Source organism: Balaenoptera borealis, assembly GCF_965194805.1.
Source record: "Balaenoptera borealis genome assembly, chromosome: 14".
NCBI lineage: Eukaryota > Metazoa > Chordata > Mammalia > Artiodactyla > Balaenopteridae > Balaenoptera > Balaenoptera borealis.
The window spans coordinates 10652280-10664806 of record NC_138875.1 but is presented as its reverse complement, the minus strand read 5'-3'; the positions used below and the strand labels follow the sequence as shown (position 1 = coordinate 10664806).

At 34.6% G+C, this 12527-nt stretch overlaps 1 protein-coding gene across 2 annotated transcripts in view; it reads left to right on the top strand.

Moving 5' to 3' along the window:
- CDH7 (cadherin 7) overlaps positions 1 to 12527 on the top strand; it is a 130344-nt gene that overhangs the window by 55357 nt on the left and 62460 nt on the right. For both annotated transcript variants that reach the window (XM_082355190.1, XM_082355191.1), the window contains exons 3-5: positions 1185 to 1479; positions 5166 to 5285; positions 11551 to 11718. In XM_082355190.1, the coding sequence (XP_082211316.1) occupies positions 1185 to 1479; positions 5166 to 5285; positions 11551 to 11718 (583 nt within the window). The remainder of the gene's footprint in view (positions 1 to 1184; positions 1480 to 5165; positions 5286 to 11550; positions 11719 to 12527) is intronic.

Here is a 12527-nt window from a genome sequence, read left to right as displayed (position 1 = left end):
CTAACTGAAAACTACAGAAACTAAAGGATAAATCAGGTATTTAAGTGTTCTGAAGCCGAGTATAAACATAGCTGTTACAGTGCGATGGAAGAATCACTTAGAGAAATTCATGGTACAAAAGCAGTATCCTCAACAGCTGAGGATGGAAATGGGCTGGGCATCCACTTGCCTAAGTTTCCCATATCTCATATTTTTTGAACCTTGTCTTTCAAAGAATGCAAACGTAGTTCTGCAGGGCAGTGAACAGCCTTGTTATTTGGTAAATTGGGTTTTTGCGTTTGTATTAATTGCAGTCCAGCATCACGGCGGTTACAGAGGATGAAAGATTGTTGAAATTACAGATTGAGCGCTGTATTTCTCAGGTTATGAAGTTCAGGGAAATATGTAATTATTTCTGAGTTTCCTCAGGTTCCTCTGTTCAACATAATGTTCTGACATACAGAAGGGACAGTTCCAGATATGAAATGCAAATCAGTAGGGCCTGCCCCCGGGCCATAGCCGGGGTTAATCATGCAAATCTAATGCAGTTCTTGGTATTTCAAGAAAGGTTTTAGTTGAAGTCTCAGGCACGTATTGATTTAAAATTCCTACTTCAGAGAGCAGTGTAATTTTTCTTTTACAGCTTCAAATTTTAAAATATAGAACAGGATTTGGAGACCAATTTAGTGACTGGACATCCATCCATCCTTAATAATCCTGAAAAGTTGTGGGAGTTGGGAGGGAAGGGTACCCTTAAAGGATGTGGCGATTTCTAAGCATATTAAAAAATATATTAGATCTAAAGTTACAAATGTTCTGTAGCAAGTCCCTTTGCTTGGAATACGATCAAATCAACCAATTATGCATGGTTACTGAATGTCTGCTCTGGTCAAAGAAGATGGCTAAAACTGGCAAGGACAGACCAAATCAAAAATAACACTACAACGAGTTCCTAACTTTGGGAATGATATAAAATTCCTTTGGAAATGAGACTGTTTACAGGAAGAAATGAAATTGTCTCGCTCACAAGTGCAAGCTGACACATTCTAATAGCCGTTTCCACTGTGCACAAAACGCGTCAGCTTATCTTTCCAAGAACAATAAAATTTCATATGCTGCTGCCTGACATAAGAATTATTTTTACATATCTCCGTATCGCTGACTCTCTTGTAAGTTAATCTCATCTCACATGAATTTTTCACCAGCTTCACTCTGATGTTGATAAAGGAGATGGTTCCATCAAATACATCTTGTCAGGCGAAGGGGCAAGTTCCATTTTCATTATTGATGAGAACACTGGGGATATTCACGCTACCAAGAGGCTGGATCGCGAGGAGCAGGCCTACTACACCCTTCGAGCCCAAGCGCTGGACCGGCTCACCAACAAGCCCGTGGAACCCGAGTCGGAGTTCGTCATCAAGATTCAGGACATCAATGACAACGAACCTAAATTCCTGGACGGCCCATACACTGCAGGAGTTCCTGAAATGTCTCCTGTGGGTAAGTAAAGAGCAAGTTGGTCTTGTGCCATCTGATTTTAGGAGGTTTGTATTTCAAATTAAATCACCATAAATACTGGGGAAGAAATCACATTAGCATTTGTATAGAAATTGCCATTTAGTGTGAGGGGAATGTTTGAGTTGTGTTAGTAGCCAGTATCCAAATTCTATTTTTTGACACATTATTTTATTTATACGGAAAATTAGGAAATTCTTCCTTTTACACAGCTGTCTCAGTGTCTTCAAGAAATTACGTAGGTCTTACAATCCCTTTGCAATTTAATATTTAAAATTAAAAAATGATTCAAATTATACCTAAGAAGTTCAAAAAAAAAAGACAATAAAATTACTATCAAACCAAAAAAAAAAAAAATCATTCTAGACACAGCCCTGTGATGATCTATTACTTTTCTTTTTCTTTCTCCCCATGTTAAAATAATAATTCACTATTCTAAGCATCTCTCTGGGGCCAGGGTATCAGGCAGGCCAGCAGTGTAACCAGGCTAATATTAGGATCAGCTGATCTATTTGCTTATAGAGTATGCTTGAACCTGTAAATGTCCATCCACCGGCCACCACTAATCTTTTTGTGATTTCTCCAGAAATTTAAATGCATGAAAATTTATACTGAATTTATAATAACGGTAAAGTGATACTCAGTGTGAGATATATAAAAGAATAATGAAGGCTGTTTTACTCAAAGGCCTTTTGACGTTGCCCCATTACTGGAAAAATAGAAAGTAAATTACCTTTAGCATATACTGTATTTCAAATACTATTAAACTGTCTTCTAAATTCCACTTATTTAGGTACCTTTGGAATAGTTTTCAGCCAGTATGTAATTTAGGTGTGGATGATCTTACAAAATAATAATAAAAAAACAAAATTGTGGGGCTGGAATAGAGACCAGTTGATTTATATCTTTTATTTCCTGTTGTTTATAGTATTGAAGGGGGAAGTTTATTTAAAATAATAATCGAACTTGTATTTTAACAGGTATTTCTACTCAAGTCTCTTACTTGAAAATTTTACCCAGTTTGATTTGTTTTACTTGATTGATTGATTGATTGATTGATTGTGATTTGTTTTACTTTAAATAAAAGTCATGCGTTCATTCCAGCTTTCGATCCACACATCTGCTATGCAGGGGAGTGGAATTGCAAAGATGTGTATTACATGTGCCCAATTTAGTGACCCTAAATTTCTGTTCCAGTCAGATTGGAGAGGGAACATTATTTTGGGACTGTGGCTCAAGCTGCTAAAGAAATACGAACTGAAAATAAGCCAGAGGAATCGATGCTGGTGGACAGGAAGAGTTCTGAACTGCAGCGGCAGCATCTCACTATAATTATCTTCTGTGTAAATATTTCTTTGACCAAGCAGGCTTATTCACACTTTCTCAATACCGTCCACTCCTTCAGAGTGCTTCCTGCTGCTTAACAACGATGGTGACAGCAGCAACAGCAAGATTTGGGAGGTTTTAGAAAAAAGAGAAGGCACGTTGTCCTCCCCAAAGTAGTAATGTTTAGAAAAACAGGAGGTTTTGAGGTGTGTTGAAGCAATTCAGTTCAATGCCATCATTCTCCTGGGCATTTTGGGCACTCTTCATGGGCTTGCTAAGGTTCTCCTTTCCTGTGTAGAAGCCAGCAGTGCAAATTGGATTACTGTGAGCTTTTTGTTCTAGAGGCTGAATAATGCACTGTAGTTTTGGTTCCAGTGGTACCACTCTGATATCAAACAGCATGATTATTATGTGCATGTGTAAGTTATTTTAGTTATTAGATTCCAACAGGTTCAGAACTTTTTAGAAAATGATTTCTCAATGTCTTCAGGATTTACTTGACACTAATTGAGGTCACTTGGTTGATATCAAAATTTGAGCTAAGAACAATAAATATCTACGTAAAATGTATCCTATGGATTTATAGTGACAGCTTATCAAAGTGTTTAATTCTAACCAAATAGTTATAATAGCCACTGAATAGTATGGTATATACAACACAAGTTTTCAGTATTTATTATTCAGGCCTTTTTTTTTTTTTTTTCTTTCATTGAGAACTAACTAAGATTTGAAACACACTCATAAGTCCCTGGGATCTCTTATTTGTTGCCAGAAGAGCATAGATAAGCATGAGAATACAAGTGTGTGTGTGTGCGTGTGTATGTATAGTAAATTATTTAACAAACACTTCAGAAAAAAATTATACACAACAAAATTTACTGAAGTATAGTTTTCATTATTTTGTTTGTTTCAAGGTGTTTTCTTTTCCAGTGAAGTAGGAAATCAGTACTTACCCATATCATGAGAATAAATATTGCTGTAACGATGGTGCTCTAAAGATGTTCTCTATTTCCTTATAGAGGAAATAGAGAACATCAAAGTCATTGATTCTAACATTTTAAAATAGTCAAAATCTAATTGTTAAAAAGATTTTAAAATATACATCATTCACTGTTTGGTCCTACGAAGCATCCATAGAGCACAGTCTCCTAAGTCTATCAAATAAAAAAAGTAAAACTTCAGAATTTACAAAATGGTCGTGTGTGTGTGTGTGTGTACAACCCACACATACATATTCAAATTTTCCACCCAATCTGAAAGGAAATAGAATTGGTAAGGGAAATCATAATCTGGAAAAGAGAATAGACTTATAATAAGATGGGCATTGGTGACTTATTTAAGGCATTTAGAAAGGGAGATCTACATAGGAATATATCTAAAAGAGATGTTAGACTAAAAATGCCATATTTTCAAGAATTTATTAGAAACCAACTCGAACCTTAAAAGAATACAGAAAGGGATTTTTCCCATCCCCATCAGCTAGGACATAAATGACAGAATAGCATGTGCTTAAATATTTAAACTAAGCAAATGTGTGTAGCTAATATTTTTAAGATGATATTCCAAATGGAATTAAAAAGAACAGATCACACTAAATGCTTTCCATATGGAATAAGTGAATGCATCGTAAAAGGAAGAAGCAATATGACATTCTATCATATGAAATGTAGAAAAACAACCAATGCTGTGATTTTTCAAGTTGCCATGCTTTTTCCCCTTTGGGAGGGTTTGGTTTAAACGTTCATTTCATGCTTTTGTTTTTAAATCAATTAGTGAAAACAAATGAAAAATTAAACTACTACAGGAAGAGACAGAGTAGCCACTTAATATCCAGTTAAATGTATCAGCTGAATATTCTTTATTCAGTTAATGAAGTTTCAGTTTCTGTCTGGCTTTACTTTGCTACAGCAGTGAGGTTGCCTCAGTGATTTGAGTGTCACGATGTTAGTATTTGTCATGCTGCCTTCTAGACAGTGATTGAGACTTATAGAGATTGCTCTTGATAAAAATTTATTACCCAACCCTGATGGATGAGATGCCTAAAATTTGAGTCCCATCCACTTCTGAATATATATCCCTGCCTAACTTGCATCATCAGTCTTATTTTTTGCCAACATATTTTCATGTCCCTTAAATATTTCTGAAGGATGAATTTATCATTTATCATCTTTTGGGGTTTGTCTTAGGCAAAAAAAAAATATGATATCAATTTTTAATGTACCTTAGAATAAGAAAAATTAAAAATGAAAAACAAATCTAGTGTAGAATCTTTAGCGTTTTGTGAGTTCTTACGTTTTGTGGCATTTGGGAGTTTTTAATTCATTGGTTTTGGGATTGGCACGTAGGGACCTCAGTGGTACAAGTGACAGCAACGGATGCTGATGATCCTACGTATGGCAACAGCGCCCGAGTGGTCTACAGTATCCTGCAAGGACAGCCGTACTTCTCAGTGGAGCCAAAGACAGGTAAAAATTGACATGCAACTCTCTTTGTAAAGTCATCATTTATATCTTGGCATAGAATTAATAATAGTTATTTTTATTCAATATAGTTGGAATTGATAACAGACACTATTTTTACTGTGGTTCTCTCAATATGTGTACCATGGCAATAAACAGCATATTATTTATAGAGACATTAGCACATTTTAAGAATATTTTATTATATTTATCAGTATTCCTACCAAAATTAAACAAAATATTAGATATTGAAAAGTATTTCAGCTGTTATCTCTTGACTCTATAAGAAGATGTTGATTATTCATCTCTAAATTTTTTTTGCTTTGTTTTCTTTAATTAATTCACATAGGAATTACACACAGTAAAATTTAAATCTTAAGCAAAATCTCCTTGTCATGCAGTAGAATATGTGCTAGGTTCAGCTTGTCCTTCCTGGGGCTGGTTTTTCTCAGGGAAATTAGTTGAAACATAACAATTAGGATGATGATCTGCTAAATCAAAAACTAAATTAAATGACTTTTAATCTCAGAAAAAAAAAAATTATGAATTGCAAAGCTGCCTGGATAGAATATGTGGTTGGTTGGCTAGATATTCTGTTTTGCTTTGAAGAGGAAATAGTTTATATACCGTAAGACTATAATTTGGAGCACTGTTTTCTTGGTTATAAAATAATATTTTATCTATTCTGCTCCTCTGGCTCTGGGTATAGGGAAGTGTGGGCGGGTGCGAAGATGGGTGGGTGTGAGCCATTGATTTTCTTCATCACTGTGAAAATCCAAAATTTCTCTATATTTTAATAATTTTGCCTTTAGCATGGAGAATAATTCTTCCTCAAATAGCAAGTTTGTGATTTTGAAAATTTGATAGTACTTATGATCCTAAATGAATATTTTAATGCCACTTACCCTGTTTTTCATATTATAAAAAATGGCAATATCAAATCATTCTCAAATCACTGTGGGGGGGATAAACATTTTAAGTGTCTTTTGAGAATGACAGTTGTGCAAAAACAGACCAGTAAATTCGCTGCGAGCTCATCATTCATTAGAATTTTCATAGAGGCCGTGACATATTTTTTACCAATGTTGTGATAAAGTCTGGAAGCTGCCTAGAAAGTCTGATAGAGGAGAAATAGTTCTGTTTCAGCGAGTATTGAAGGAGAAGTAAATGAAAGTATCTGGTTTATGATCTGAATACTGGGAACGTAGAAGTTGTGCTCATGGTTGATTTAATGATAGATCTGAGAACCTAAATTCAGACACCCACCCATTCCCTTCTATATCTACTCTTTGCAGCCTAGAAAGACATTGACAAGTTTCTGACAATTTGATCACAAATTATACACCTCCTGCATTATATAACCTGTTCAAAAATAGCATGTACTAATCCCAAGGGTTAAATATTTTGCTGCTACTAATGATTGGCTTGTGATTTTAGCTTTGCTGTAAGATAATAGGTGTTTCATAGGCCCTGTGTAGGTAAGACCTCACCTATTGAACAACTGGACGATAGTCTGTGTCATGGCATCACATGATTAGTAGTTCAAACTTCATTTTAATTTTCAATCTCAAGGACCGTGAATTACAGGGGGTAAAGTTTCATTTAATTTTGTTTTGGTTAAGAGTTTTTAATGCTGTAATCATGGTAATCATTGGGACTTCTCTTTCTTATAGTCATTCGTGCAGAGGTATTCTAGGAATTGTTGTGTCCTCTCTGCTATCATAATATAGAGAATGCATCCCCACCGCCCCCCAAAAAAAAAGGAAATCTATTTTTCTGACAAAAATGGATGGAGAATTTTCAGGCCTTACAAGCATGAAAAGCTGTGTAGACAGTTTGAGGTAGTCTTCCTTAGTTAGTGTATGATTCTTATCTATGTAAGAAATAACATTATTTCCCACATCTCCAAATCTAAGGCCTTTTGAGAAGAATGTAAAACTTTTGACAGGAAAAATGCTGAAAATATGTTAAATCAAGATTATGTAAAATAGGCCTAGGAAATCACTGTTAAATACATCTCTGAAAGTTTAACTTCTAATTTCTTTTTTAAAAAGGAGTAATATTAGTAATATTAATAATAACCATTACTATTTGTTAATTACATATCATTAACTTAGCCTGGCTAAAATCTCTGAGCATGTATTCCATCTGTAGCACACTTACAGGCCACATGACCAGAGAGTAAGTGTATTTTCTACGTTAATTTCTCAGTCCACAAAGCGAGGATGTGAGTAGCTGCAAAAAAACAAGTTGACAATTCAGCAAGCAAAGAGAATGGCACTAGAAACAAGATAATGTAGCATTAAAAGGACTGCAAAGATTCTCATCACCTATCTTCATAATGTCCCCAAGTTCACAGGGAGATCGAGAATTATTCTAATGTGTTTATCTAGTCTGTAACCTGCAAGCAAATAGATCCAGTTTTTCAATCTATTTCATATATGGCAGGACTGGCTACATAATTCACTCTTTGCAATGAAAATGCAGGCTTCTTGTTCTAAGATTAGTAGGATTTCAGACGTCATCAGCAGAGCAGAAACCAAACATGGGGACAGTGTGTGACTGCACAAACCACACGGCCATGAAGTTGGCCTTGAAAAATGGTTGGAGTGTCAAATATCACTTGTCATTTAGGAGTTCTGTAATCCTTTGATGTTCCAGAAGCTTCCATCTCTACTATTGTTGGCTCTTCTCCATGTTTTTATGGTTCTATTATATGCTTCACTTAGAGGTAGAGAAACCAAACAATACAAGACTTAGACAGAAAATTTAGAAAAGAATACAAACTTATTGGAGGAGATTCACCTGTACATCTGATGTATCTTGAACCCGACAGCATGAATAGCCCAGCCCTGTGTTACCTGACTGGTGTGGTTGCCTAGACTCCTGGGACTAATCCAGAGCTTCAGAATGGACTTCAGAAATGTACACATCCGAATTCTTAAAGAGATTCCATGATAACAGAATATGCTTTAAAAAAAAACACAAAACATTGATGGCGGGTAGGAGATTAGAAAATCATCTGAAAATTTATTCCCAGATCAAAAACTGGACAGTTTTTGCATAATACTAGTGATAAATTTATGTTTCATACACAATACTTTTTTGTGGACATGGATTATAAATAGAAAGTTCTGGGTTACTGGTCAGATGTACATCTATAGAAAAATGATTATTCAGAAAGCCTAAAATCTGAGCCAGTCTCTTTTCTAAAGAGTTACAGGATATATTCTTCTCATCATAAGTGGCTTAAAATTATTGACTATTAAAATTAAATATTATCATCTCCCATGAAAACCTCACAGAACTGTAAGGTTATGATTAGGCAAGACTGGCCTTTACCACTTCAGAGACATAGTAAAAACTGTTTGCTGTGTGTGTGTGTGTCTATATAATATACAGCAAAATGCAGATCAAATCCAACGTATGAGAATTCTTTTCCAAATGTAGACAGTTTATACTCAAAAGTAAAAAGCTAGCAAAAGCCATAGAACTAGAAATCTATTATGTTTGAATGTTCTTATTTAAATTCACTTCTCTCCCAGTTATTTCATTCTTGTAAAAACTATGTTTAATAATTGAGGTATTTGGAAATTACCTTTGACCCCTGCATTTCTTTGCAAACTTTGTGATGATTTTTGCTTTGGAGAAGTGTTATATATAGGATCACTTGTAAAGAGACAATTAGACGTGTGAAAAATAAGTGAGTAACTTTGACTACCACACTTCTCCCCTGATAATTCTGTGTTTTCTTTCAAATAACACTGCTGAGCAAAACCATGAGAAGTTGAGGCGGCTGTGTTTTCTTTGCTGATTAGTTGAGATGTTATGGACCTCTCTCCATCATAATACATGCGCAAGGGTCCAAACTCACTTACACATATTGATTTTGGAAGGAAAATGAGAGATGAATAGAAATTAAAAATTAAAACTGAATGAGTATGAAATTTTTCTAGACCTTCACTAATATTTGATCTATATGAAATGCACCATTAGTCAAATATTCAAGATTGTCAATGCTCAATGTATAAAAAAGTATTACAAGTAAAGATGATTAACATCAAAGAAAAAAAGGAAGGTGGGGGGGGTGGAGGGGGAGGGAGAGAGAGAGAGAAAGAAAGAGAGAGAGTAAGAAAGAGAGAGAGAGATATAAGTCCCAGAACTCTTAGACAAAGATTGTTATGCTTGGTAACAGCGTGTCTTACTGAGGTCAGTACTCAATGGTTTATATATTAGAGTTAAGGGAAGTATTGAAGAACAGACATGAAATGTTCATAGAATCATTATGGCTCTAAGAAGAATATTTATGTCTCACAATTATCAATGAACCAAATGGATATATGACTATGTTTCTTTTGATTGTCATTGTGATGTTTCAGAGGTTAACTATAAGCAGTGTGTAGATAACCGAAAGAGTTCAATGAAGGGGTTACTTAGAGAGACCTTGTATTGCTGTGCTTGTAGCAACAGTGTCCAGTATAGTGTATTAGAATAAGTGATTGTTAAAACAACAGCAATAACAACAAATGGCCTACTCAAAGAAGTATAATTTAAATGCTTAAAGTACTGATATATTGTTGGGGTGTGTGTGTGTATATATATGTGTACGTATTTGACAGCTACTGCTTAGAGCTAAATAACAATAAGGTTGCTTAAGATGCTGTGAGTGTTACTCAGCTTGGAATCTTGAGAACCAGTAACATATTGTTTAAGCTATTCTTAAACTGTTGAAAGATTTTCTCATCTCTTCCCCACTCCTAGAATATTTACGGAACTGTAGAATATTGTGAAGAATAGGGCAGGCCTGATATAGTATAATGTAGGCTTGTAACTTATACTAAGGGCTGAAATATAACACACACAGACCATTTTTACATGTGTCCATTGAAGAATCAGCATTTAAACAATTTAAATTGGCAGCTTTTAAAAAACATTTTATAAATTTGGAGGATATAAAAACATTTTTATGCTGAACATGAGGGAAAAAAAACATTTATCCCAACTTGTTTACAATTATGTTCTCCCAAAGAATCATCCTTTATCAAACAGCCCAGTTTTGCCCCTGAGAAGTCCATGATACCAGAGTTCCTGTTCCTCACATCCGAGTCATTGGGGATTTAAATTCTGACTTAAACTCTAAAAGTTAGAATCTGTTTAATAAAATGATTAGACATTTTTCAAACGAAGTCGATAAAAGGGTTCCAGCTAGGTAGGTAAGACGTCTTCATTGGAAATGATGGAAGTACAAGAAATGATTAAGTAGGATTCTAGACTCCTTCTGGTATCTAATTAGCAAAGATGGCCTCATATTGCTAGTTTCGAGATCTGTATAGGGCAGTATTGAATACATAGGTTTTCATTTGACATAATCTCTATGTGCATATACTAAGTATATTAAGTATATAATGTCATTTTATATATTTACATATAGCATAAACTAAATTCTATCCCATAAAGATACTATTGCCTAATCATTTATGTAATAATTAAATAGTTATTAATATAAAACCACTGATTTAGTGCAGCAATGATTATTGAGTCAAGCTTTCCTACCAAGCAACATGAAGTTCTGAAATCAATTTTTCATACCTCTGAAGTCTTAAAGGCTATCCATATTAAATGCAGTTGGTTCGAAAGAAACAATACAACACATCAATATTCTTAGTGTCTTGATTTCCATTAACACAATCATTCTCATCTATAGTACTTTTTCTCAGACCTTTAGATACAGCATAAAGTCATCCAGCAGCATAGTTTGGAATGGTGTTTTGTTTATTTAACATAAATAACTCTCATTCTTTTTATTTATGGAATAGTTATTTTGCTGGAAAAGAGGTAGTAGCTGGAAGAGAGTTAGGGACCATAGCTGAAAGGTTTGTGGTGATTTCACATCACTGGGAATTAAGTTGTTGGAGAGGGTGAAAGAGAAAAAGAGAGGTTCATTGTCATATACTTGTACAGGCCACTGCCCATTCTTCTAGAGGAGTGTATTTTATTTATTATAAGTTGGTATTTCCTGAACCATACATTTCCGTAAAATCTAAAGATAATCCTCTCTCTCCGCTCTTCCGCATTACAGCGTTTTCTGTGTTTATGATATTGTATATAATTATTATATCCCTTTGGCCTTTACTATGCATTGCAATTATTAAAAGGAAAAAAACCAAACAAAAGGCAACAACTCGAGCTATTTTCTACCTATATCAGTGTTCTTCGCTAGTATAAATGCAGTGATTCATGATGCATTTTACTGGGATTTGAAATTTTACAGGAGTCATCAAGACCGCCCTTCCAAACATGGATAGAGAGGCTAAAGACCAGTATTTGCTTGTTATTCAGGCAAAGGATATGGTTGGTCAAAACGGAGGACTCTCTGGAACCACGTCGGTCACCGTGACCCTAACTGATGTCAACGACAACCCGCCTCGCTTTCCTCGAAGTAAGCTGTTCTGTTGCACGCTGCAGCACATTAGTTTTCCTTTTGCCAGATTATAAAAATGTCTTTAAAAAGGAGTTTTTCCAAATACTTCTCAAACAAATAATTATCTTAACTACATTCTCCCCCAATTTTATCAGAGGCATGATTTTTAATTCAGTAATATGGAATAATAAGGGTATTGAAAATAAATAGAAGTAATTATATCTTTGTATTACTTCTATCTTAATATAATATGCTTTTTCTTTTGTTCACACTTTGAATACTAGACAGCTATGAAGTTTGTTTACGCATTAATCTTTTTATTCAAAGACATGCTACTCTTTACATTCTGTAAGTTATGAGGTTGTTGCCAATTAGTAACATTGAAATACGCTTCGAGAATTCTCTACGCTAAAAATATTGCTTTGTTTTTAAAGATAAAAAAGAGTCCTGAACTTCACTTTTCATTCCACACTTTTTTTTAACCAGTTCATGTACCTTGAACATTCCTACTGCTACCTACCACATCTTTTTTATGTAAACCCTCAGCATTTCCAAAGAAATCAATCCAAAGAACCGGAAAACCGCATGCCCTCAATTTAGTTTCTTTGACCAAAGTGGTTTTTGTTTTAAACAAGTAAGAGGAAAAAAATAATTTCCTTAGGTAGAGCTGTCCTGATTGTAAAAAAGCATTTCATCTCACTCTCTTTTAGTTGCCTTTTTTCTGCTTTTTTGTAAATGTGTGTGGTATTTCTTTACAATACTCAAGAAAATAAGGAAATCATACAAACTACAATGTTTTTAAATGCTTGTCTGATAGAAATAGGGAA